Below are 27,347 nucleotides of genomic sequence, written 5' to 3'. Positions count from 1 at the left end.
GTGTTGTGATTGTCTTTGCAGTATCCAGTGCCTTCAGCCATTTCTTGATATCATGTGGAGTGAATCAAATTAGCTGATGACTGGCATCTATGATGGTGGAGACCTCCAGAGGAGGCACAGATAGATTATACACTTGGCACTCTGGTTGAAAATAGGAACAGAGGAGCAGGAGTCGACCATTCAGCCCATCGAGCCTGCCCTGCCATTCAATATGATCATGGCTGATCATCCATTTCAATGCCTTTTTCCCCACACTATCCCCATATCTCCTTATGTCACTTGTATTTAGAAATGTCAATCGCTGCTTTAAACATACTCAATGACTGAGCTTCCACAAAATGCTTCAGCGTGCTTTTACACTGAGGTGCTGGGCTCTGCCATTGTTGAGGATAGAGATGTTTGTGCAGCCTCCTCCTCCAGTTAGTTGTTTAATTGTCCACCACTATCCACGACTGGATGTGGTAGGACCGCAGAGCTTTGATCTGATCCGTTAGTTGTGGGATCGCTTAGCTTTCTATAGCTTGCTGCTTCTGCTGTTTAGCATGCATGTAGTCCTGTGTTGTAGCTTCACCAGGTTGGCACTTCATTTTTATGTATACCTGGTGCTGCTCCTGACATGCTCACTGGTACTCCTCATTGAACCAGGGTTGTTCACCTGGCTCAATGGTAAAGGTAGAATGAGGGATATGCCAGGCAAGGAGGTAACAGATGGTGTTACAGCAAGTAATTAGGAAGACAGTTGGAATGTGGGCATTTACTGCAAGGGAGATGAAGCATAAAAGTAACTAAGTCCAGCTACAACTGTACAGGGCATTGGTGAGGCCACACCTACACTACTGTGTACAGTTTTGGTCTTATTTAGAAGAGGATTATTGGAGGCAGTTCAGTATACTGATTTCTCGGATGAAGGGATTGTCTTATGAGAAAAGGTTGAGCAGGTTGGCCTATTGTCATTGGAGTTTAGAAGAATGAGAGGTGATCTTACTGAAACACTAGATTCTGAAGGGTCTTGACAGGGTAAATGCTGAGATGTTTCCCCTCATGGGGGAAATCTAGAACTAGGGGCATGGTTTCAGAATAAGGAGCTACCCGTTTAGGATGGAGATGAGGAGGAATTTCTTCTCAGGAGGTTGGTGAATTTTTGAAATTCTACACCCCAGACAACTGTAGAGGCTGAGTCACTGAATATATTCAAGGCTGAGATAGATAGATTGATGAACTATAGGGGAGTCAAGGGTTATGGGGAACAGGCAGGACATTGGAGTTGAGGTCAAGGTCACATTAGCCATGATCTTATTGAATGGCGGAGTAGGCTTGTCGGACCATATGGCCTATTCCTGCTCCTATTTCTTACGTTGTTATATTCTGCCTCAATGGCCACTTATGAATTTTGTAAATTTTTTTAAAGTCTAATTTTCTCAGTGATCATCTTAAATTTACGCCCCCATTTGTGCGGATTCAACAACCACTTGAAATATTTTATAAAGCTTTCATAATTTGAAAACTTACTTCGAATAGATCCTCTTTTAACCTTCTCCAATGCAGTGTAAAAACCCCACTATTTTGAGCCTTTCAAGCAATCATTCAGAATATTGTTTGTTTCTCATTCTTAGTTACTAGCTTGTCTGAATCTTTTATGGTTCAGAGTTTTAAAAAAAGAAAATATTAATTAATGAAGCTAACTAGTTAAACTAATAGGGGTGCTAAAATGGATCCCAAATCCATTCCGGAAATTGGATTCTGTGGATGCAACTTGCATTAATTTGTATCCTGGAGATTGACAACTGTGAGGCAAACTTCCATGAATATCATCTGTGGAAGTTTTACCATTCTAAGCTTATCTTTCATGATGGAGATGGCGTTAGATTAGCCAGAAATCTCCACCCCTATTGGTTTTTGGTATTACAAAAATTAAAAAGTCGGGCCCAACGATATTCTATCTAGCCTCAACAAACCCCAAATTCTGCACTTTACTGGTTGGTATTTCTCAAGAACCTCCCTCAGCTAAATTCTGCCAGAGTGACAGTGAAGCGCAAAATCTTCCTAGATTATGTTGCATGTGCATCTTGAGAGACACAAGATCCTCCCCAAAGTGGACCTTCAGCTAACATTAGGGCTGACACTGACTGAGTTACTAGTAGGGGCAAAAAAACACAGGAAAGCAGGAGGTTTTATTGCTGTGCAAAGACACTACACGTGAACGTAGAAGCAGGTGATCAATGAAAAAGAAATATACCTTTGTCTGTGCGAAGACGCTTAAATGAATCGGTTTTTGACAATCCTTGGTCACAGATTACTTTAGAGCCAAGCTTGACAGTCAGATCTATTGACCGGTAGCCTTGAGGGAGTTTGCGGTCATACAAGAGAGTTAACAGTTGGGCTAGCGTCACCTCTGCTGGCAGTGGTTGACCTAGTAAACAACATCAGTAGGTTATTTTGAGCCATCTAATCAATTATTAGGTTATGGTTCAAACATTTAAAAGGAGATAATGTCCTTTTTATTCTGTCAACATATTACGACTGATACACCGGAAGATTACACATCTATTAGTTTGTGCCAAATAAATATACAATACGCTTACTGATCTATCAGCACATAGTAAGGATAAACAAATAAACACCCTGAACAGGCACACACAGGGCTGAAATTTACTAGCCTTTTGGAGACATGCTGGGAGGCATCAGGTGACATGCCCATCATCTTCCCACCAGAAGTGGGAAAGGTGACAGATGGCCCAACTGCTCAGAGCCCAATTGAACCACAAGTGGCCAATTAAGGGCCTTTTCCCGCCTCCTCTGGCACTTCACCAGTAGCTTGGGCGAGTGGGAGCTGGAGGGGGGGGGGGGGGGGGGGGGGGGGGTGCTGCCACTTGATGGGGAGACTACAAGGTCAACTGGGAGGGGGGGGGGGGGGGCTCCTTTTCGGGCACTCTTTGGCTCATGAAGGGGCCCCGCATGCCCTCAGCGACCCCTCCCACCCCGTGCTGGGAACTGCCTGACTGGCCCAGGTATCCCCTGACCCCATTTACCTGACATGCGGGCACAGGCCATCTATGTATCCTCATCGTCCAAGTGCAGCCCCAGCAGAAGTGGTGGCGCTGCTGAGGCTGATAGCTCTTGGGGGTGGACTGCCATCCATAACAGAGACAGCAGTCACTTAATTGGCTGCCAGTGGCAAAATGCGGCCCTGGGTCCCACTGCTCACGGAAGTGGGGTCACCCCCACCCAGCTTTCGGCACTGGGACCTCTGCCGCCTACGTAAAATCCAGCCCACAGTCTCAGTTTACAAGTCTCATCTGAAGGACAGCATTTTTAAAAAAATGCAGGTCTCTCAGTAGTACACTGAAGTGTGAACTCAGGTCCTGGTGAGTGGCTTAAACTGAATGTTTTGATGCAAGGTTAACCTAAATGGATATAGAAATAATGGTTATATGACTAGATAATCTAGGGGCCTGGACAATAATCCAGAGAACAAGCTCAAAGCCCACCAGACTGAGACTTTGAATTCATTTTTTTTTAAATCTAGGAAATAAAAAAGCTGGTACCTGTAAAAATGACCATGAACATACGAACATACACACCAATCAGGAGCAGGTGTAGGCCACTCGGCCCTTCAAGCCTGCTCTGCCATTCAATAAGTTCATGACTGAACTGATTACACCACATTTCCACCTCCCACCCCCCCCCCCCCCCCCCAATAACCTTCCACCCCCTTGCTGATCAAGACTCTATCTACCTCTGCCTTAAAAATATTCAAAGACTCTGCTTCCACCACCTTTTGAGAAAAAATTTCTCCTCATCTCTGTCTTAAAGGGCAACCCCCTTATTTTTAAACAGTGACCCCGAATTCTAGATTCTCCCACAAGGGGAAACATTCTTTTCACATCCAACCTGTCAAGACCAGTCAGGATCTTGTATGTTTCAATCAAGTCGCCTCTTACTCTTCTAAATTCCAGCGGATACAAGCCTAGTCTGTCAAATCTTTCCTCATAAGACAATTCGCCCATTCCAGGTATTAGCCTAGTAAACCTTCTCTGTACTGCCTCCAACGCATTTACATCCTTCCTTAAATAAGACCAGTACTATACACAGTACGCCAGATGTGGTCTCACCAATGCCCTGTACAGCTGAAGCATAACCTCCTTACTTTTGTATTCAATTTCCCTTGAGATAAATGATAACATTCTATTAGCTTTCCTAATTACTTGCTGTACCTGCATACTAACCTTTTGTGATTCATGTACTTGGACACCCAGATCCCTCTGCATCTCGGAGCTCTGCAATCTCACCATTTAGATAATATGCTTCTTTTTTATTCTTCCTGCCAAAGTGGACAATTTCACATTTCCCCACATTATACACCATTTGCCAGGTCTTTGCCCACTCACTTAACCTATCTATATCCCTTTGTAGCCTCCTTATGTCCTCTTCAGAAGTTACTTTCCTACCTATCTTTGTGTCATCAGCAAATTTAGCCACCATACCTTCGGTCCCTTCATCTAAATCATTTATATAAATTGTAAAAAGTTGAGGCCCCAGTACAGATCCCCGTGGCACACCACTTGTTACATCTTGCCAACCAGAAAATGGCCCATTTATGCCTACTCTCTGTTTCCTGTTAGCTAGCCAATCTTCTATCCATACCAATATGTTACCCCCTACACCATGAGCTTTTATTTTCTGCAATAGCCTTTGATGTGGCACCTTAACAAATGCCTTCTGGAAATTTAAGTACAATACATCCACCGGTTCCCCTTTATTCTTAGCACATGTAACTCCCTCAAAGAACTCCCAATAATTTGGTTAAACATGATTTCCCTTTCATAAAGCCATGTTGACTCTATCTGATTATCTTGAATTTTTCAAGTGCCCTGCTATAACATCTTTAATAATAGCTTCTGACATTTTCCCTAAGACAGATGTTAAGCTAACTGGCCTGTAGTTTCCTGCTTTCTGTCTCCCTCCCTTTTTGAACAAAGAAGCTGTCAAATTGTTGAAAAAACCTAACTGGCTCACTGATGTCCTTTAGGAAAAGAAATCTGCTGTCCTCACACGGTCTGGCCTATTTGTGACGCCTATCCCACATCAATGACTCTGAACTGCCTTCTGAATTGGCATAGCTCAGTTTCAAAGAACAACAGATAGAACACTTGGTTGCTACATAAACACGAAATCAGGAAATGGCAGACCAACACTCAGCACAGTTGACCCTATAAAGTCCTCTTAACACCTGGTGCCAAAGCTGTGGCAGCTGTCCCACAGACTTGTCAAGCAACAGCCTGACATACATATGATGCTCTGAATATGCCTAACTGCCAATGACCTAGACTCCATCACCATCCTGGGGTGCCTGCTCCACCAGTATTAGGAGGGAAAAATACTGCTTTTTTCCGGATGGATGAAAGCTGGGCTAAGTTGACCTTCATCACCCGCAATCAGCTTGTCATAAAGGCTTTGAGAGTGCATGTTGTAATGAACAGTATATTACTATTGAGTATTAATCCTCTAGTAGCATTTGCTCACCTGGTAAAAGTTTGTGGTACAGATGGAACACAGGGACACTAATTGTTTTGTTAGCAGATTCTGCAGATGAGGAAGCAGTTGCCAACTTGTCAGTCATCACTCTTCCTCTTCTCGATGGTGGCCGTGGGGGTGTGGATGAAACAGCTCTCTTCGACTGGGACTTCAGCCCTGATAAAGTATGATAAAGTGTAAGCCCAGTGAGAAGCACTCAAAATAAATATCCTTCACTTAGTTTTAAAGCACAAGGAACCCCACTGATGAGAGGATGGTATTAGTAAAACTTGGTTCAAATCTACTGAAAACTTCAGTTCAAAAGGTTGCGAGTTAATATTTATGAGCACACAAAAAAGTAGACCAGCAGAAGCAGCATGCCTATATATCTTCCATGGAGGGATTTTAAATATTATTGTATTGCCCTAAATTAAGATGTGATCTGTCTATATAATGCCTTTAAAAGAGTCACTCTCAAGGGTACCTCATTCCCAGCAGAGTCACAGAGCAACCTACCAGAGACGAGACACACGTTAGTGGCATCTATTGAGATGAGAAATTGAAGATGTTACGCCTCCCAATTTAAAATGAAGGAATACTTTTAACAAAAAAAAAACATTTTCCCTTAGATTTTCGTTCTCCAAGCTCAGCAACAGACTTTATTATGGTATTTGCATAAGTAGTGAGAAACCAGTTTTTAGCCAGGCTTCAATGTCTCAATGTATTGTTACTGGAATACATTCAGCTCAGCAGTGTTACTTGCTGGAAGCTTAATTCAGGATGCAGCTTTTTTTTTAAAATCTTACTGACATGCTATGTTGCATGTAAGAAAAAACCCTGGTGAATTCAAGTATGTAAATGAAAAGTATGGCCTGGACTGGCTTTGAATGCCATTAAACCATTGTATGTGAAACACATCCAGAAAGTCTCAACACAGATCTGAGTGGGCATCATAAGGCAGTACAAAAATATCCATATGGCAGAAACTAATATTTTCAATCAGAAGCCAACTCAATGGGGCGGGGGGAAAAACTTGGGAAGGTCATCCTAATGCAGGAAGAACCCGAGATTGATGATAAAGTAAATTCTTCCAGCAGAGGACAGGGAAATTTGCTCCATACATTTGATGCTGACACTGGATGCCTGAAATAGTAAAGTGTTCCATTCCCAAGCAACCACATTCTTTGTCTTAGTGATAACAATTCTTTTTTTAAAAAAAAGACAGGTGGGAGGAATGTGTAGGAAGCCAAATGACGTGATCAGGTGACCTGTGTAGCACTGAAGTGACCTACACATCCCCAGACAACAGTGGATATCAAGCAACATAAACAACAGCACTAATTGTCTCTTATGTTTTGCACCTGTAATTAAAACTCAAGTGTCCGTAGTGCAACAATCTCAGATCATATAAGAATCAATCCAGAAAAAGATTAACTGCAGGGTAACTGGATTAATTACCTTGGCTATTTTCTTTAAACTTCTCTCCCCTCCCAATAACAAAACTGGGATCTACAAATCTCAGTATATTTCAGGAACACCAAAACTGTAATTTAGTCTATGTTAATATAATGCAGATATAACCCATATGTTAACAGCACCATCCATCACATTATACAAATGAATTGCAACATCTCCCACTGCATTTCATTTGGACAATCTAAAATAACCTATCAGAGCAAGCAGTTATAGAAATAGTATATATTTATTCTGCCACAGTACAATTATTTCACAATGCATCAGTAATTCGCTCAAATATTCTGTATTCTGAAATCAAAGAACAACTGAACCTTTTCCTGTAAGATTAAGTGAAGAGGTTGCCATTACATTACAAAACAATAAAGCAGCATGTACAGAACTGGGCAAGCACAGATGTATCACAAACATTAATTACCAGAGGCAACAACAACACTGTAGTTGTCTTGGAAGCCATTATCACTCTTCAACTTGTCTTTCTCCTCTTGATTCCTTTTCTCCTTTTCTTCCTTTTGCTCACTGATTAATTTAGCAGTGATACTTGGTGTATCTAATGTGCAAAAATACATAGGGTGAAAATACTTACGTCAAGGGCGAATGCCCTAAATAGAAGTTTAAAATAATGATTCATTTTATTTCTAGTTGCTGATAAGAATGGTCTCCCCTAAGAACCAAACATACCTGAGTTACTGAACCATGCATAATATTTTGTATGCAGGCACAGCCTTTCAATACCCTCTTACTTTATTAACCATCCTTGATTCTGGTTGAACCACAAAGACCAGTGCATTATTGTAGTAACTTTGTATGCACAAGTTTAGTACTCACTTAATATAGCTACTCACATATTTTGAAGAGAACAGCAAAGAATATTTTGTTTATTCAAGGTCCTGTAAGAAGGGCAATTTATCAGAGAAATACTAGCGAACAACTGTAAACAATATCTGCTGAGTCTGTCAGCTACAAATTTTAGCAATGGGTATTGTAACACTACATATACACCAACCTTGATGGTTGAATTAATGTATCCTATAATTGTATTTTCCATTAAATGGCAATTAGGGATGGATTCTTTTATAATTCTCTGCCACAATTTTAGAAGACTTGACTAACATCGAAAAAGCTAATTTAACACTTCAAGTTTAAAATGAAAAATGCTTAAGGTTTAAGATCGATAACTAAATAGGCTAAGCCTTTGAAATTAAAAGTTTTCAAATGGTATCTTATAGCTCAGTCCGCAAGCAGGACCCTGAGCTTCCGGTTGCTTGCCATTTCAACACTCCCCCCTGCTCTCATGCTCACATCTCTGTCCTGGGATTGCTGCAGTGTTCCAGTGAACATCAACGCAAGCTCGAGGAACAGCATCTCATCTACCGATTAGGCACACTACAGCCTGCCGGACTGAACATTGAGTTCAATAATTTCAGAGCATGACAGCCCCCCACTTTACTTTCATTTTTAGTCATTTTTAGTTATTTTTTCTTCCTTCTTTTTTTTTTGCATTCCTTTTTACATTTTTTACAATCTTTTTTTGCATTTATTTCATTTCATCTTAGTTTGTTCAGTTTGCTTACCCACTGTTTTTTTCAGGTTGTTTTTCTTCAGGTTTGCACTTGCTGATGTTCATTATTCAGTATATTCACACCTAATCTGTACTAATGCTTTGTCTTTCAACACACCATTAACATATTGTTTGCCTTTGCTCCGTGACCTTTTGGTCAGCTATGTGGCCTGGTCCAATCTGCACCTTCTCCTTTGTTATCTCTTGCCCAACCCCCACCTCACTTGTTTATAATCTGTGACTTTTCTAATATTTGTCAGTTCCGAAGAAGGGTCACTGACCCGAAACGTTAACTCTGCTTCTCTTTCCACAGATGCTGCCAGACCTGCTGAGTGAATCCAGCATTTCTTGTTTTTGTCTTATAGCTACATCAGGTTTGACCATTCTTTTTAAGGAAAGCATTTAAACCCAGTTTGCAGTAATATAGCAAATGAAAATTAACTTAATTGCACGCCATCTATGGCCAATTGCCACTCACCTATTATAGTTTTCAATGCCAGTTGAATTTCATTTCTCAATTAAAATATTTATCTTTCTCCTTAATGTTTAAGTATGCAATCCATCACAAGTAAATGTGCATATTATTGAAATAATCCTAAATTTTGTACACTGTATATGAAGTTGATCAAGAGTTGGAACTTGCACAAATCATTCCAGTATAATTTGTCCATTTTAACTCCAGAAAAATATCTACATTAATGCCAAAGTTCCAACAATATTCGGACCTTAAATGTCGCAGATGATTATGCATGAATTCAAGGCTTTTGCAACGTGCATGTACATAAAATTAATTACATTCGGACTTAAAAGGTTTCCAATAAATGTTACTTTTCAAAAGGTCAGATTCAATACTTCTAACACTGTCTATGGGGGTCACAGCTTTTGCATGAACTCCATTAAGTCTGTGCAGACAGATGAAATAGTGAAAAGTTTACCAGATTAGGTTTTAACACAAGGTTTAAAATCCTACCTGATACACGGTCCAAAACTTCAGCCAACGTGGTTGAAATTGGCAAATGAAGAGTTCGATATTTATGTCCAGCTCCATACATGGGATGTTGAATCACATGGCTAGTAGCATTAATTCTGCCTTTGTACAGCTAAAAGAAAAACATAACAGAACGACAAATAGCCATTATTCAATCACAATTTAATGACACAAATGCCGCAGAACAAAAAAATTCTGCTAAGAATAGAAATACAAAGTTACAACAGGGAAATTAGTCCATGTCAGTACTTATCCTCTATGTGAACAAATAGCTGCAATCACATTTACATCCTGTTCCCATTTTATAACCTCTTTCTTCATCCATCTATCCAATCTAATCTCGAATGTTGACAGTTATAGAATCATAGAATGGTTACAGCAAAGGCGGCAGCCATTTGGCCAGTTAAGTTCTCACTGGCTCTCTGCAAAAGCAATTCAGCTAGTCCCACTCCTCTTTCCCCATAACCCTGCAATATTATCTTCAGGTGCTTATCCAATTCCCTGTTGAAAGCCACAATTGAATCTGCCTCTATCACACTCTCAGGAAGTGCATTCCAGATCCTAACCATTTGCTATGCAAAAAAAAGTCTCATTCCAACTTTGGGTCTTTTGCTAATCCTTGAACTCTGTGTCCTCTGGTTCTCAACCCCTCTATCAAAGGGAACAGTTTTTCTTTATCTACTCTGGGTAGACCCATCATAATTTTGAACACCTTTATCAAATCTCCTCTCAAGCTTCTCTTCTCCAATCTCTCTCTGTGTAACTGAAGTCCATAATCCCTGGAATTAATCTCATAAATCCTTTCTGCACCCTCTCTAAAGCCTTAACAGCTTTCCTAAAGTGTGGTGCCCAGAATTAGGCACAATACTTCAGATGATACCAACCACTATTTTATAAAAGGTTTTTCATAACTTCCTTGCTTTTGTACTCTACACCTCGATTTATGAAGCACAGGATCCCGTATGCCTCTTTAACCACTTTCTCAACCTGTCCTGTCACCTTCAATGATTTGTGCACATATACCCCCCCGATCTCTCTCTACCTACACCCACTTTGGAACTGTACCCTTTAATTTATATTGCCTCTCCTGGTTCTTCGACTAAAATGTATCACTTCACACTTTCTAATTCCTCCTCTATCAATTTATAGCCCATCCAGTATCTCAATTACATCTTCCTCCACGATGACTTTTGGCAGCATTTTACTTACAGTTGCTTCCTGTAATTGAGGCAGTTACCTCAACCACTAATCTCTAACCCTGGGAGTGAACACCGCATCCGCCCAACTGTGAGAACAAGTTTCTCCTGCGCGCTTCTAAATCTCGTGTTTAGGCTCATGCCTATGGCAACTTCAGTCTAGAACCCCCAAACCAGAGACAGCATACTTCTTTCTAACCTGTCCCATTATTTCATAATTTTAAACACTTCCATTACATCGCCCTGTAACAAAAGTCCCAACTTTATAAACACTTATTTCATATGTTTATATGTACGTTACACGGCTGAACACAAGGAACAGGAGCAGGAGTAGACCATATGGCCCATCGAGCCTGCTATGCCATTCAATACAATCATGGCTGATCTAAGGCTTAAACTCCACTTTCCTGCCTGCTCGTCATATCCCTTGATTCCCTGAAAGGCCAAAAATCTGTCTATCCCAGCCTTAAATGTATTCAACAATGCAGCATCCACAATCCTCTAGGGTAGTGAATTCCAAAGATACATAACTCTGAGTGAAGTAATTTCTCCTTATTTCAGTCCTAAATGATCACCCCCTTATCCTAAGGCTGTGCCCAGTGTTCTAGATTCCCCAGTCAGGGGAAACAACCTCTCAATGTCTACCTTGTCAAGCCCCTTCAAAATCTTGTATGTTTCAATGAGATCACCACTCATTTTTCTAAACTCCAAAGAGTATAAGCCCAATTTACACAGCCTCTCATCCCAGGAGCCAATCTAGTGGTGAACCTTCACTGTACCGCCTCCAATGAAAGTATATTAGATATTCCTTAGATATAGAGCCAAAACTGTACTGAGCACTCCAAGTGTCATCTCACCAAAGCCCTATACAAATGTAGCAAGCCTTCCTTATTCTTGTACTCCAATCCCATTACAATAAAAGCCAACATGCCATTTGCATTAATTGTTTGCTGTACCGCAAGCTAACTTTCTACGTTCCTTATACGAGTACACCCAAGATGCCCAAAGAGACAACATTTAACAGTTTCATGCCTTTCAAGGTCAGAATATCATGGCTGAAATGAAGCTAAAGGTGGAATTTTAAAAACAGTTAGAAAATCATATGTTCAAAAACTCTGTTCATGGGATGTGGGCATCACTGGCAATGCCAGCATTTATTGCCTATCCCCAAATTGCCCACAAGAAAGTGGTAGTGAGCCATTTTCTTGAACTGCTGCAGTCCGTGTGGTGTAAGTATACTTATTAGACTTTTTCATAACAGTTTGAAACAACTGAGTGGCTTGCTAGGCTGTTTCAGGGGGCAGTTAAGAGTCAACCACATTGCTGTGGGTCCAGAGACATATCAGCCAGACCAGGTAAGAGCTACTGTAAATTGAATAATTAGATCATCTGAATCGAGCAACTTTGAAATGAAGGTTAGCAGTTGACACCAGAACTTCATAGCATATCTCAGTAAATCAAATGCGACTACGTGCATGTAAAACAAAAAAGGTGCAGAAATCCTATGGCAACTGTATCGTACACTTGCCGGTAACATTGAACACGAAGTCTAAGGAAGCCATCTAGTGGATGTATTGCTACATTTGTAAACCAGCAAACTAGAGTGTTTCATTCACCTATAATGAGGACTGCTGGTTTAATCTGACTGATGACGACGAATTCTACTTTTATTACACAAGATCCTTGATATTTTATTAATATTTTAAGAATTAAGTCTCTTTTACAATTACATTCATTTTTCATTCGAAACAGCAAGCCACTGGCCTTGCCCATAATACCTAAAAGAACTGCTTTTCCAATAATTAAGGTCAGTAGTTTACAGCAAGCAAATAAATTCTGTTTTTATTACTTGGAATTCAAAAATATTTTATTGAACTGTCTGAAGACCACAGCATTCTTGTTGCTAGATAATTAAATACATTCTGTTCACATTTCTCTATTTATATGCTCAGTACAAGTTACCCTGGATTTCTGAATAGTTCTATTTCTACAAATAAAGCATACAATTTTAAAAGGAGACAATACAGCAGCTAGAAAACCAATACCAAAATTAAATTGAGCACATCTCACAGCAGACTATGGACTCTCTTAAAACAGTACTTGTGAAAAGTAGAATGCAAATGAGGCACAAGAGGTGAATCAATTCAAAGCAGCAACAAAAAATTCAAAAACAAATTCTCTCCATTTGAATAAATCTTCAAACCAGCCCCACCCTTTGTGAAAACGAGAGAGTACCAGTACCAGTGTTAAAAGAGTCTTATTCAGAACTTTTAAATTGAGTGACAAAAGAACACTGAAGCTAGAGTACATGTCTGTGCACTCAGGTTCACGATCCGTTTTCACGTGTGACTTATGCATTATACTGAAATGGAGGCAGCCACTCTCAATAGATTAAAATATATATTTGCATGGAACATCTTTCCTGAGGCACTAACATGAACATGATGAGGAACGACTCTTCTTTCTTTTGGGCCTCCTTATCTCGAGAGACAATGGATATGCGCCTGGAGGTGGTCAGTGGTTTGTGAAGCAGCGCCTGGAGTGGCTATAAAGGCCAATTCTAGAGTGACAGGCTCTCCCACAGGTGCTGCAGAGAAATTTGTTTTTCGGGGCTGTTGCACAATTGGCTCTCCCCTTGCGCCTCTGTCTTTTTTCCTGCCTTTCTCCGACTCGCCACATTTTAGCCCTGTCTTTATGGCTGCCCGCCAGCTCTGGTGAACGCTGGCAACTGACTCCCACGACTTGTGATCAATGTCACAGGATTTCATGTCGTGTTTGCAGACGTCTTTATAGCGGAGACATGGACGGCCGGTGGGTCTGATACCAGTGGCGAGCTCGCTGTACAATGTGTCTTTGGGGATCCTGCCATCTTCCATGCAGCTCACATGGCCAAGCCATCTCAAGCACCGCTGACTCAGTAGTGTGTACAAGCTGGGGATGTTGGCTGCCTCGAGGACTTCTGTGTTGGAGATACGGTCCTGCCACCTGATGCCAAGTATTCTCCGGAGGCAGCGAAGATGGAATGAATTGAGACGTCGCTCTTGGCTGGCATACATTGTCCAGGCCTCGCTGCCATAGAGCAAGGTACTGAGGAAACAGGCCTGATACACTCGGACTTTTGTGTTCCGTGTCAGTGCGCCATTTTCCCGCACTCTCTTGGCCAGTCTGGACATAGCAGTGGAAGCCTTACCCATGCGCTTGTTGATTTCTGCATCTAGAGACAGGTTACCGGTGATAGTTGAGCCTAGGTAGTTGAACTCTTGAACCACTTCCAGAGCGTGGTCGCCAATATTGATGGATGGAGCATTACTGACATCCTGCCCCATGATGTTCGTTTTCTTGAGGCTGATGGTTAGGCCAAATTCATTGCAGGCAGCCGCAAACCTGTCGCTGAGACTCTGCAGGCACTCTTCAGTGTGAGTTGTTAAAGCAGCATCGTCAGCAAAGAGGAGTTCCCTGATGAGGACTTTCCGTACTTTGGACTTCGCTCTTAGACGGGCAAGGTTGAACAACCTGCCCCCTGATCTTGTGTGGAGGAAAATTCCTTCTTCAGAGGACTTGAACGCATGTGAAAGCAGCAGGGAGAAGAAAATCCCAAAAAGTGTGGGTGCGAGAACACAGCCCTGTTTCACGCCACTCAAGATAGGAAAGGGCTCTGATGAGGAACCACCATGTTGAATTGTGCCTTTCATATTGTCATGGAATGAGGTGACGATACTTAGTAGCTTTGGTGGGCATCCGATCTTTTCTAGTAGTCTGAAGAGACCACGTCTGCTGACGAGGTCAAAGGCTTTGGTGAGATCAATGAAAGCAATGTAGAGGGGCATCTGTTGTTCACAGCATTTCTCCTGTATCTGATGAAGGGAGAACAGCATGTCAACGGTCGATCTCTCTGCACGAAAGCCACACTGTGTCTCAGGGTAGATGCGCTCGGCCAGCTTCTGGAGCCTGTTCAGAGCGAGGAACTACTCACCAGTATCAATTTCATGAACTACGGTACAAAACTGGTCATTGCCATATCAATGTGCTCCTCCACTTGCGCCATATTCCAAATATTACTTTCCTTTCATTCAGTGAAAGTACACACCTGATTACTTGTTTTCTCAAAGAAACAGCGCATTACTTTCACACCCGTGCTCCAAGACTGCACTCAGAAAATCTTTAACTGTGCTGACAATGTCAAATCAGTACTTACTGGACAAGGAGAATGAAGAAACACAGTCACTTTCTCATCTTCAAGCATTAGCTGCAAGAAAAGCCTCCTGATAAAGCCAGAAATATTTCCAGATGTTGGGACGTTTGGTCGCTGAGGTGTTGATTGGAACAATTCACACAGAACCTGAAAATATGTCAATTTTAAAACAAAGGTCTATTGTTATTTATTGCTTACTGCTATCTGGCAATGTTTCTCACATGTTATAAACTTAACTCAGCAAAATACTAAAATTCAGTTACTTCAAACTTTTTTTTTTAAACGAAGTTGTACAAGTGCCCAAAATAAGCAAATCAAACAGAAAAAAGGTTACTCGAAATATAGTGGTTTTCATTTAATACACTACAAAACTTTGAACAATTCACTTGAGTATTTTATTCATGGTTTTATGAACTGCTAATGTTAACAGCTGAAATTACCACTGCAGCACCTTAAATGGATTAGTGAATTTACCTAGAAAGCAGCTGATACATACAAATCAGGATGGCCCCAGTTTCAATCTCTTGCCTGTGCTGTAAGAAGTTGATCTCAGTTGGGAAGGTGTGGGTGTCCTACAAATGGCCTCAGTGGCCCTGGACTATAGCAGAGCAAAATAAGCCAGGATTTTGTAAATCATTGCTATTCACTGACATTTGCTAGAAGCGCATATGTCTGGATGTCAGGTGAGGCTGGAAAATTAATAGTGGACACTTGGTGAGCTACTGAAAGGTCACTGGCACATGTGGAACCAGCAAACAGTCATGAGGAAGGCAGTGGAGGGTACTAACTGATTTGGGGGGGGGGGGGGGAAAAAAAAGAGTCATCTTTGGAAAGTTTCCTCAGTAGCTTAAGAAGTAAATGCCCAATATAGTTGTGCATTTCGCTTAGACAGACATGTCTGAAGGCCTTTGTTGACTTGTAATCTTTCCCATGCTCTCCTAAAGATGCTGTCCAATAATCCTTGTTGGAAAACTCATGGGTGGGCACTAGGCAAATTTAGGACAGAACTTAATTAGAACCACCCCATGGAATAAACCGTTAACATTTCTAAATGTGGCATCATGGATAAAGGTAGCTAGTCACTAGCTTGAATCAGCAGTTCCAAGACAGGAGAGGGAAAAAAATTTTCTTCCTCCCTCCCAGTGGAAAAATAATGAGTGTAATTCTAATTATTGTTATGACTAATCTTTCAATAAATTGGGTAAAAACATTTGTTGCAAATACACTGAAAAGAGTTTGTTTCCAAACCTATTTCAGTCATATCCCCAGGTGGTTCAGCTACCCACTGGACAAAGTCACAGCCATCAAAAATGCTGAAATGAGGTTTAATAAATGGTTCAAAATGCAATATTGCCATTACCTGAGCCATTAATTTTTGATTGTTTGGATGACAAGAAATGCACTGCAAGAAGAATGCCACTGTGGAATTTTCAATTGCTGTTCTTTGTTGAGTGGTCAGTCCTACTCCTGCAGGCGAGGAGGCAGAAGGAAGGTACCTTGATCCAATATGCTGGGACCCATTGTGGTGGTGATGTCCAGAGCTGCTGCTACTAGAATGGCACAGCAAGAACAAGAGAGCAGTCCACAAGGGGTTTACTTCAGGTCCCCCTAACCAATCCTTCATGGTGTGGCTGCTACCTACTTCAGTAAGAAACCGCAGAACAGGAGCCACCAGATCTGCTGTGAGGGGAACCTTACTGATCGCACGCTGCTGTGAATGTTGCCTCTTGTTTCTGTCTGTGGCAACCTCTGCGTAAGGCACTGCACAGTCTAAGCTGGAAATATGATTGAAGCAGAAACTGATTAAGCTCTTCACAAGCATAGAAGGTAGACTTGACTCCAGAAGCTGTTTAATAGCTTCTGGAGATTGGGTTGCTGCTGCAAGAGTAACAAGGTGAGATTCATTTAGTGCAATGGGTGCCTGTGCATTTTTGGAGTCATCCGTTAAACCAGAATCCAAGTCCTCTTTCTTGCTGTCATCTGTCATTGAAAGTCTGTGCTGCATTTGTAGAGGAGGCAGAGTGATGCCCATCCAACCCATTAACAAAGAAAAGTAGCTTGGATGAATGTGACACATGGAACATAGCAAACTGTCTACAGCTTTCTTCAGCACCATGTTGCAAGGAAGTGACATGGACCAGCTGTACAGCAATCTAAAAAGATAAAATTTACAATTACCTCACAGCGCAAGGATGAAATCACACTGGTGAAATAAATGTGGCTGTCGCACAGTAAACTAAAGATTCAGATTTGCAAACACAACTACTGTATTTAAAGGCACATAAGCCCACACAATCATTGCAACAATGTACAGAAAGAGTAAAAGCAGAAATAGCTATACATTTAACAGTAGGATAGCGCTCAAGAAGCTGGGCATTCTCAGTACAAAATCCTATGTAATACAACACTGTAAAAACCCCCCAAGGGAAGATAGCTTAATTTGAGTTTTCCATCTCATCCCACTGTCCCCAAAAACAATGCAAACCCATCATTTCACATCTCCCCTCATACAAGTGTGAGATGCTCCAATGGTGCACGTCACAAGTGTGTCCGGGAGCAGATTAATGAGGAAACCAGGATTTGGGACTGGTGTTGATGCCAATGTTGAGCAAATCACTTACATGGGACCTCTCCCCATAAATCCTCTCATCACTATTCCAGTAGTGGAAGTTTCCAACTTAAATTTGGGATCAGTGGTAGGATATTGGTTAGACCTAGACTTCCCCACTGATGAAAACTTTCTGATATTGCGACAGCTGTTGTCTATTCACACCCCTAGCCAGAAAATGAAATAGAGGAAGCAAAATAATAGCACTTTGGTCTCTTTTCCATCTGCAGACTACAAAGTTGATGGTTTTTCAATATTCTTATGTATAAACTGAATTTACATCCACTGTATCCATCACCAGATCGGCAAGATATTCAAAGCCTGCAATTCCAAAAGTTCCTAATTTTATTTTTTTTAAATAGCCTATAAATTCATATAGGATAATACTCCTGTAAACAGAAATCACTAAAGGACTGAAAAACAATGAAAAAGTAATCTGAAAACACTGAAACACTTTCTGAACACTACTTACTCAAACAATTCTCTGTTTAGTAAACCTGGAAGATCATACTCAACAGGTAACTCATAGCTATGCCAAAGGACAGCAGCTACACAATGCAAGTGAGAAGGCGATGGCATGAGGAGGCCATACTCGCGAGTTACGTTCTCTGAATTTACAGTGGCAATGTGGCTACTTCTCTTTAGTGCAGCCACTCCTGCAGAGTCATAAACCCACTTCAGCAAAGCCTGAATCCTGAAATAGAAAAACTTGTGCATTAGTTCAGCGAACTTGAAAATAAAACATCAGTATATGTTCCTTACTGAAAAGCTGGAAACTCAAGTACACAACATTGATTCCCACCATCAAAATGCTACCCACACATTAAATCAACAACATTCTCTTCACTGTTCAGTTCGTAGAAGTAGTATTAATGGTTGGATTCAGTTCAAGACTTAATACCAACCAGTACAACTGGGATATTATTGCTATCAAAGCTATTGGGTTAGGAAGGGGAAGGGAACAAAACATGCAAGGTGCCCCAATCATTGCAATCCATTGACCCTTCGGAACTTGGGGAGAGCAGGGGTGATCTTGGTGGCTCTGCTGGATGATTTAGCTAATCTAAACCAGGAGAGCGGTTATATCAAGGACTGAATGAGAGTTCAATGTACAGACATTAAACTACTTCATTGGTGGAAGAGGGTGGAGCCATGCAGCAATGGCCCACATTATCTTTTTGGATCTCAAAGGAGCACTCCTGCTCCTCCTCCCAGATAAATAATTTGAAGCTAACCTTTTGATGCCTTTTCTGCTGTACTGCCAGTAAAATTGGACATGGTATACATGGCTGGCTCCAGTCTACTGTATATCATAGGATCCCTGATTTGCATCATGAAAAGGCCTACTGCCTAAAGTAGGCAGGAACTCCAGCTGTTCAATGGAAGGCCCTTTTGGCGATGGCGGGGGTTGCAGCACAGGCGTGAACAGGGTGCTAAGACATTTCAGCCCAAGTTAGAATCTATCCCGCTTTGCTTTCCAGTATTTTATTTTTGCAACACAACCTTCATATATGCATTGACTTTATCTTAAAATAACATTGCTGACTCAATAGTGAGCACTGAGCCTGACAGGATGCCATGAAAGTAGTAAACATATATTATCTATAACTTAAACTGTCAGCATACACAAGATTGGTCACTATGTTATTTTACAAACAGGCACTACAAAATCTCACCTGGAAAAGCTGCTGTGGAGTGTTTACATAGCAGTAAAGTGGCAGTAAAAAGACACATCCACTGCATGGCCATTTTGGCGAGATAAATTATCCTTAACACATTTTGCCTGTTGTAAAAAGGCACGGCTTAGACCATTATATATTAAAATTTCCCAAAAAATTAATTATCTATAGAAAATCAAAACAGATCTTACCCATACAACACTGAGCATTACCTGTCTTTAGTACCAGGATCCTGAGTAGTTCCAAGTTGATACAGGATATCAATTGTTGAATCTGAGGAAAGACCATTCAGTCGTCCGAAAAGCAACGGGCTGTTTAAATCTAGACAAACAAAAAGCTGTCAGCATGATCAGTTACCTTCAGGAGGGTTGGGGGATGGGTGGGTTTGGGGTGGGGTTTTTTATCATCTGACTAGATAACCTTTTTGTATTCAAATGGTGACTGTTCTAAATTTCTCATGAAACTAAATTCAGAATGCGGAACAGCCACTTTACCCATCAAGTTCCATTTGTACACCATTACTAACAGGTGCCAAATCCAACCGAGATTGTTCCTTACGGCTGTTAAATTAATGAAGCAGACAATCACCAGCTCATTTTTGTTGGCATGGTGAAAAAAATGTTTGCTCATCTCATCACTATCTGAGAGTTCTGGTGTCATCTTCACTCATTCCATATATTATATGATTGAAGGAGCTTAAATAACCCTGCTTCCCACGAGATTTTAAACAGTACAGTTTAAAATATTCCTTACCTGTTGGGTCAGTGCCTGAAGCAGCACAATTCCTTAGGAGAATATCTATCAGCTTTAGGCCGATCCTGGTCGACTGCAACCCAATCTTTACCAACACAGCTTCAATATTCGGTGAATGCATTCCACAATATGGTGACATTAGCAATGCCGCGCAGGTTTGCAGCAGGTTAGCAGTAGGAGCTGCCGCACTGGCCATCATTGCCTCAAGTTCACTTATGTGGGTCAAGCAATGGTGAAGCAGTCGCATCCAACCAATACTGAAAAAAGAAATAAATCATTGAATTATACAGCACAGAAGGAGGCCATTCAGCCCATTGTAACTGTGCCAAATTCTGTCTTAATACTTCCAAGCAAGGTCTGGATAAAATAAAAGGTTCTTTTGCACCTTTATCAATTTACTGTGCTCTACTTCAGCAGCCATTTACTCCTTTCATGGGTCTAGTACCCTCTGGGGCAGCAATGATTCAAATATCAGGATAGATATCGAGTCCAAGCTGACCACTCAGGTGTGAATGAATAAAGTTGAAGCTGATGCTATCCTTACCTGATGTCCACACGCATGCACAGGTATACACGCAATTGGATAAAGAGCCAAACTCTAGTCCATTTTTCCATCCTGAAGCTTACTGCAGCATCTCCACCGCTAACTAACTGAGTTCAACTACCTATGCATAGAACAAGGTCAAACTTGGAACATTCCTAGTTTGCATGTTTCAGCTACCGACTTCCATAACCAGCTAAGGAATCAGAGGATCCACCAACAATGATTTTTGTAATTAATGTTCAAATTCAATGTATTTTTGGTACAAAATTAGACTTGACATTCAAAATTTTGATACATCTATGATGAAAAGATTTACTTTAAACATGCAAAATTTTATGCTATGTCAGTGTACATTCTAAAACAAGCAATGGCAGATTTCACCCAAGACTTCAGATATTCAACCTTTCAGATCTCTAGAATAACTTTGTAGATTTTTGAGCAGCCTGGTTGGGGCAGACATGTAATGAGACACCTGGTTATCCAAAATAATAGATAACCCACCGAAAGCAACGTATTTCCGTACAACATCAGCTGTTATTGACTACTGCAATTACAATTTCAAAACATGATTATTTTTAATGTAATTATTTTTGAAAAAAAACTTAGTTAAACTTACCTTGCCCATGACCTCAGTTAGGATGACTAACCTTGACATCACAGCTCTAATGAAATCTAGCTTATGGGTGGCGACAACTAGTCACTCACTGAAGCCTCTCACCTGGCTGTGCTTCCCACTGCTGACCTCACCCAAACAATCGTGGGGCAAAGTGGCCCTCATCACCAAATCACACCCTGGTCTCTACTCCTTCTCACACATACTCTTTCAAGCACTTCATCTTGCTCCACCCATCAAGCCTCTCCTTTAAAATCCACCTTCACTAGCATGCCCCCACCCCACAGGTTTCTCAAGAGACTTCCTTTTCCCCTCTCGGCCCCTTAACTGAGCAACTCCATACCCTTGGTGATTTCAGTTGCCATCTCAACTCACCTTCACCTCTCTTCTCGTAATTGAATGAACTCCTACAACTTTCCCCTCCATACAAACGCTCCTACTCATATTCAAGGCCACCCCCTCAACCTTGCCATCTCGTGTGACCTTCTCTACTCCTACTGTCTGGATCACAGACAAGGTTATCTCCTCTGACCACTTCCTTGCATACCTTACCATCCACATCCCCCTTTCCAACCCTACATCCTTCTACAACCGATCCTGGAAAAAACACTCCCCAGAACCACTTTGAACATAAAATAACTCCCTCTGTGCATTTCTGAACTTTTGTTCAAGTATTTACTGTTAGCATCATAGTTCCAACATCTTACCTGGTTTTAGAAACCTGATCCTCAGAGGGCAGGAAAGGATTATTCACAGTTGCAGATGAAGTGCTACCAAAGGCTGTAAGACCCAGCAGTTTGACCTGCGATAGGCCTAGCGTGCTGGCATCCCGTGGGCGGTGTAGCCGAAGGCAGACAGCTGATGCTACTTCAGCTTTGACCAGCTGTATCTTAATGTAAGTTAGTCCACTGGTAATAACTGGGGTAGAAAGGGGCAACATGTTCACTCCATCTGCACTGATCTCGACTGACACTGAAGAAGGACAAGCTGCAAGAGAGGAAGTGGGATAAATAGAACGTTCAAACAGTTGGCTAGTTGCATAACCTGAAAGATCAATTTGTTTTTGTATGTGAACTCAGTTACTGTACATCAAACATGCTTTCAGTTAGGTGATTAGTATAATGTCTCACATTGCCAAATATTGTCCAGTAAGAAATGGTTAAAGGATCAGAGTTGTTGTAATTCCTAATCCAATAATGTAATCATATTTTTGTTCTTTATTCGTTCACGGGATGTGAGCATCGTTGGCAAGGCCAGCATTTATTACCCATCCTTAATTGCTCAAAGTGGTGATGGTAGCGGTAAGCCACCTTCTTGAACCGCTGCAGTTCATGTGGTACAGGTACACCCACAGCGCTGTTAGGCAGGGAGCTCCAGATCTTTGACCCAGCAGGAGCTAAGGAACAACATACAGTTCCAAGTCAGGATGATGTGTGGCTTGGAGGGGAACTTGCAAGTGGTGATGTTCCTGTATCATGTATCTACTGCCCTTGTCCTTTTAGGTGGTAGAGGTCGCAGGTTTGGAAGGTGCTGTCGAAGGAGGCTTGATGAATTGCTGCAGTGTATTTTACAGATGGTACACACTGCTGCCACCATGCGCCAGTGATAGAGGGAGTGAATGTTGAAGGTGGTGGATGGGATACCAATCAAGCAGGTTGCTTTGTTCTGGATGGTGTCGAGCTTCTTGAATATTGTTGGAGCTGCATTCATCCAGAAGTAGAGAATATTCCAACACACTCCTGACTTGTGCCTTGTAGATGATGGACAACCTTTGGGGAGTCAGGTGGTGAGTTACTTGCTGCAGAATTCCCAGCCTCTGATCTGCTCTTGTAGCCACAGTATTTATATGGCTTGACATAATCTCCCAATCTTCCCTCGATATGGTGCCAGAGGATTGGAGGGTGGCAAATGTGATACCCTTATTCACGAAAGGGTGTAAGGAGAGTCCTTTGGGCCAGTTAGTTTAACATCTGTGGTGGGTAAGGTTTTAGAGACGATAATCAGGGGAAAAAAAAACAGACACTTGGAGAGGTTTGAGTTAATTAAGGGGAGCCTGCATTAAAAGGCAGACTGTGCTTGACTAATTTAACTGATTTTTTTTGATGAAGTAACAGAAGATTGATGAAGCGAAAGCAATGAATGGTGTCTTGTATGGATTTTAAGAAAGCCTTTGACAAAGTTCCACATAAAAGGCTGGTTAACAAAATTGAGGCTCATGGAATAGGAGTGTCAGTGTCAATTTGGATAAAAAATTGGCTGAAGGACAGAAAACAGCGCGTCATGGGTAAATGGTTGTTTTTCAGACTGAAGGATGGTAGACAGTGATGTTCCCCAAGGTTCAATGCTAGGACCACCGTGTTTGATTTAAATAAATGACTTAGAAATTGGAACACAGGAAAATTTCAAAATTTGCTGATGATACCGAACATGGAGATGTGGCAAACAGTGAGGATGATAGAAATCGACTGCAACAGGACATAACCAGGCTAGCAGGATGGGCAAAGTGGCAGATGTAATTTAAAGGGGATACATTTTAACAAAAAGGGATAAGGAGGCAAGATAGACTAAATGATACTGTTGAAGATGGCAGGACATAGGGGAGAGAGCAGTTAGCAAAGCATATGGGATCTTAAGCTTCTTAAATAGATGTATTGAGTACAAAAGCAGGGATGTTATACTGAACCTTTATAAAGGCCTGGCTGGGCCACAAATAGTGTTGCACCCAGTTCTGCTCACCATTCTTTAGGAAGGATGTGAGGGCCCTTGAGAGGGTGCAGAGGAGATTTACCAGAAAGCTTCCAGGGATGAGGAATTTTAGCTACAAGGTTAGGTTGGAGAACCTAGGGTTGTTCTCCTTGGAGCAAAGGAGATTGAGGGGAGATTTGATAGAGGTGTACAAGATTATAACCCGTTTGGATAGGGTAGACAATTGAAAGCTGTTCCCATTAGCTGATGGTACAAGAACTAGGGAACACAGATTTAAGGTTCTGGGCAAGAGATGCAGGGGAGATGTGAAGATTTCTTTTTATACAGCAAGTGGTAATGACCTAGAACTCACTGCTTACAAGGGTGGTGGAAGCGGTGACGATGGATGATTTCAACAGGAAATTGGATGGACACTTGAGGGAAATAAACTTCTAGGGCTACAGGGATAGAGCTGGGAAATGGGACTGATAGGATTGCTCTACAGAGAGCCGTCAAGGACTTGATGGGCCTAATGGCCTCTTTCTGTGCCATTATGACTCCATGACTCTAAGGATAGGTTGACCTGGGAATCATACAGTAAGATCCCTTTGGTGCACTGGATATTATGACGTCACACAAGCCACCACGTGCTGTTCTTGAGAAAAACGGTGCTTACCATTTGGCCTTGATCTCTGTGGATGTAGCATTTTGGACAGCAACCAGTAAACTAGCTGTTTACATTAGTCACCATGAAACCTCAACGCTGAATATACTTACTGGCAAGTGATGCAAGATGAGGCTGAATATGTATCTCTTTGAGCAGCACTGCAGCTGGCAGATGGATAGTGAGATCACACCATGCTTCTTCGGGTAAGAAGATATAAGACCAGGCTGCAGATCTAGCTCTGCGATGGGGCGGTGTGGCCTGAAGCAGTACTTCAGCTGGCTGAGCTGTTGGGCTACTAGAAGTTATTGTACCTGCAAAGAACAAAAATAAAATTTAAAAAAGGCAGACTTTTACACAGGTGACCAAAAGATTTCTTCACATTTGCCTGCAGCCCATTTAAACATGTAAAAACATCACTGTTTCAAAGACTGGCAACCATATTCAATACCCGTATGGTATAGTTCTCCAGTTTCTTAGTGCAATCAAAAAGTTAAAATAAAAATTATGCAACACATCAAATTGTATTCAGAGAATCAGGAAAACACAAGTTGGACATCACATACCCAACGGAGCGAAGTTATGGAGTCCTTCTGCATTGTCTGGCTCAGAAGCTAATACTCTAGCCTTCATGTTTCCGTCAATTGTCTTACCAGGTCCACAATCAAGAAACTTCATGATGGTAGATACCATACTCCGTGCTGTATTAACAATTGCTCGTGTGCTTGTTACCATGTTATTGCAGATAAGCTGGACACCTCCTAAAAGAGTGAAACATTGCTAGTTAGGTTTAGATGTCCAAAGGCATCATGAAAAGCACTCCATTCATAGAATCTGAAGAACCCAAAGCAATGCCACATGAAAAGTAATAATGGAATACTTAATATGTTTTATGTCATGCCTTTTGTCGAGGAATGAACAAGTCAGCATGAATGATTGGGAAATTGGGTGAAAAATTCCTTGCTCTTCTTTGAATAATGCCACAGAATTTTTAATGCCCACCTGAACAAGCAGCTGAACTTTTGTTTAATGTCTCATCTGAAAGAATGTGAATCAGCCACTCGCTCAGTACCAGACTAGAGTGTCAACCTGGATCATGAGCTTGTGTTGAGATGACAAACTTCTGGTACAGAACTCTGCTTAGACTCCACCTGCCGTTGCTGCATTCAGTTCAGGGCAACGCACCACAGGAAGAATAAACTGGCCCTTGGAGGAGTTACAGTCCAGATTCACCAGATTAATACTGGGGCTAAATGGGTTAAATTAAGAGAAAGTATCTCCACTGGTGAGTGTATCCATAACAAGGGGGCATAACCTAAAAATTAGAGCTTGGCTGTTCAGGGGAGATGTCAGAAAGCACTTCTTCACATAAAGGGTAGTGGAAATCTGGAATTCCCCTGCCTCAGAAAGCTGTTGAGACAGTGTCAAATGAAAATTTCAAAAGGTAAGGGTTACAAAACCAAGGCAGGTAGATGGATTAAGATACAGGTTACCCATAATCTAACTGAATGACAGAACAGCATCGAGGGGCTGAATGGCCACTCCTGTTCCAATGTTCCCAGAACAAAAAGCCTACCTACCTTCACAAACATTGCTTTTAAATAGTCTGGAAAAATATTCACTGTCAAACACAATGGGGGCAAATGGGAAAAAGAGCCTTGAACCATGTTTGCAATCATTATCTATTATTTTCGACTGCAAATATTCCACTCATACAATTCACCTACCCATGTCATGGAAAGCTTTTAGTGCTTCAGTGGAGTCCAAGACTCTCAAAATAAACCACAATAGCGGCTCAGACAACTGGCATGTTGAAAGCGAACCCTAAAAGATTAAAGGATATTACAAACAAATTACTGAAAAGTTAAAACAGTAAGCAGTCCTTGTTAACATGTTAAAGCATTAATCAACATTATAGTATGGTGACTGGCTGTGTGGAGTGCTGCCAATAAACGATAGTGGTCTTGTTTGCAATGTTTTAATGAAGTGCAGTTAATGTGCCAGCAAGGTCCTGTCATTCTCAACAATCTCAGGGTCTGGTGTATGTGGGCTGATTCTCTAAGAAAATACAATTGTCTCCCTTCCCCACCTCAAAAGAATGTTAACCTTCTGTGGTTAATAAATGGGGAAAATGCTGAACAAACAAGATAAATTTGCTGCTCAGCATTAATTTCAAGCCATTCGAAATAGAATGTGTATTCCCTTTTGCTTGCAGGAAATACTTGAACAGTTTTATTTCAAAAGGGAAGACCTGAAGAAATGCTGCCACCATCCGTAAAACGATGTTTATTTTCAAGAGTGAGCTGACGACACAATCACCTTCAGATCCTAGTGATGTTACTTGTTCTGGTGCCACTCCAATTTTCTCCCTCTATTGTCTTGAAGGCTGACTTTTGCTGCGATAGGTTTTCATCACCAACATTAAGTGGGTTTTCCCATCCTTCACTCAGGAAATACCATGGCTAATTGCAGTGGCCAGCTGCCCCACCAAAATTCAGCAAACAGGTGGCACAGTGTTTTGGAGCAGAAACTATTGGACCATGAAATGTTGAAACTATCTCCATCTGAGAGATCAGACAAGGTTAGGTCCATTGGTGGGTTGGGGGTCAGAGAAGAGATAGAGAGAGAGTTGGCTAGAATATTAAATACAGAATGGCCCCTGTGCACCACACAGCAGCCAGTTCTAGTCACACAGACAGGAGGCCTGGGAATTGTAACTGTAGAATGTGAATGAGAGCGAGCGCCAGAGCGACCAGAAAATGAGGCAATGCAGGACCAAGTGCTGCCCTGCATCTATACGCACAAGTGTTAATTTGCAGTAATTTGGAGCAAACCATGGGATGGCAGTATGAGCTGTTCACATGGCAACAGAAAGCA

The 27,347-nt window shown here is 41.5% G+C and overlaps 1 protein-coding gene across 7 annotated transcripts in view; it reads right to left on the bottom strand.

Annotated features, from left to right (window-relative positions):
• birc6 (baculoviral IAP repeat containing 6) overlaps window positions 1-27,347 on the bottom strand; it is a 239,843-nt gene that overhangs the window by 100,827 nt on the left and 111,669 nt on the right. For all 7 annotated transcript variants that reach the window (XM_068045333.1, XM_068045336.1, XM_068045335.1 and 4 more), the window contains 13 exons: window positions 26,198-26,294; window positions 25,037-25,231; window positions 24,584-24,784; window positions 21,829-22,108; window positions 19,965-20,221; window positions 19,424-19,532; window positions 18,005-18,226; window positions 16,285-17,077; window positions 14,928-15,071; window positions 9,519-9,648; window positions 7,406-7,537; window positions 5,524-5,691; window positions 2,237-2,410 (listed from right to left, as the gene is read on the bottom strand). In XM_068045333.1, the coding sequence (XP_067901434.1) occupies window positions 2,237-2,410; window positions 5,524-5,691; window positions 7,406-7,537; window positions 9,519-9,648; window positions 14,928-15,071; window positions 16,285-17,077; window positions 18,005-18,226; window positions 19,424-19,532; window positions 19,965-20,221; window positions 21,829-22,108; window positions 24,584-24,784; window positions 25,037-25,231; window positions 26,198-26,294 (2,902 nt within the window). The remainder of the gene's footprint in view (window positions 1-2,236; window positions 2,411-5,523; window positions 5,692-7,405; window positions 7,538-9,518; window positions 9,649-14,927; window positions 15,072-16,284; window positions 17,078-18,004; window positions 18,227-19,423; window positions 19,533-19,964; window positions 20,222-21,828; window positions 22,109-24,583; window positions 24,785-25,036; window positions 25,232-26,197; window positions 26,295-27,347) is intronic.

The sequence above is a fragment of the Heterodontus francisci genome, chromosome 13 (genome assembly GCF_036365525.1).
Source record: "Heterodontus francisci isolate sHetFra1 chromosome 13, sHetFra1.hap1, whole genome shotgun sequence".
Taxonomy (NCBI): domain Eukaryota; kingdom Metazoa; phylum Chordata; class Chondrichthyes; order Heterodontiformes; family Heterodontidae; genus Heterodontus; species Heterodontus francisci.
Note: the sequence above shows the minus strand (reverse complement) of the source record. Positions and strands in the feature narration are given on the sequence as shown.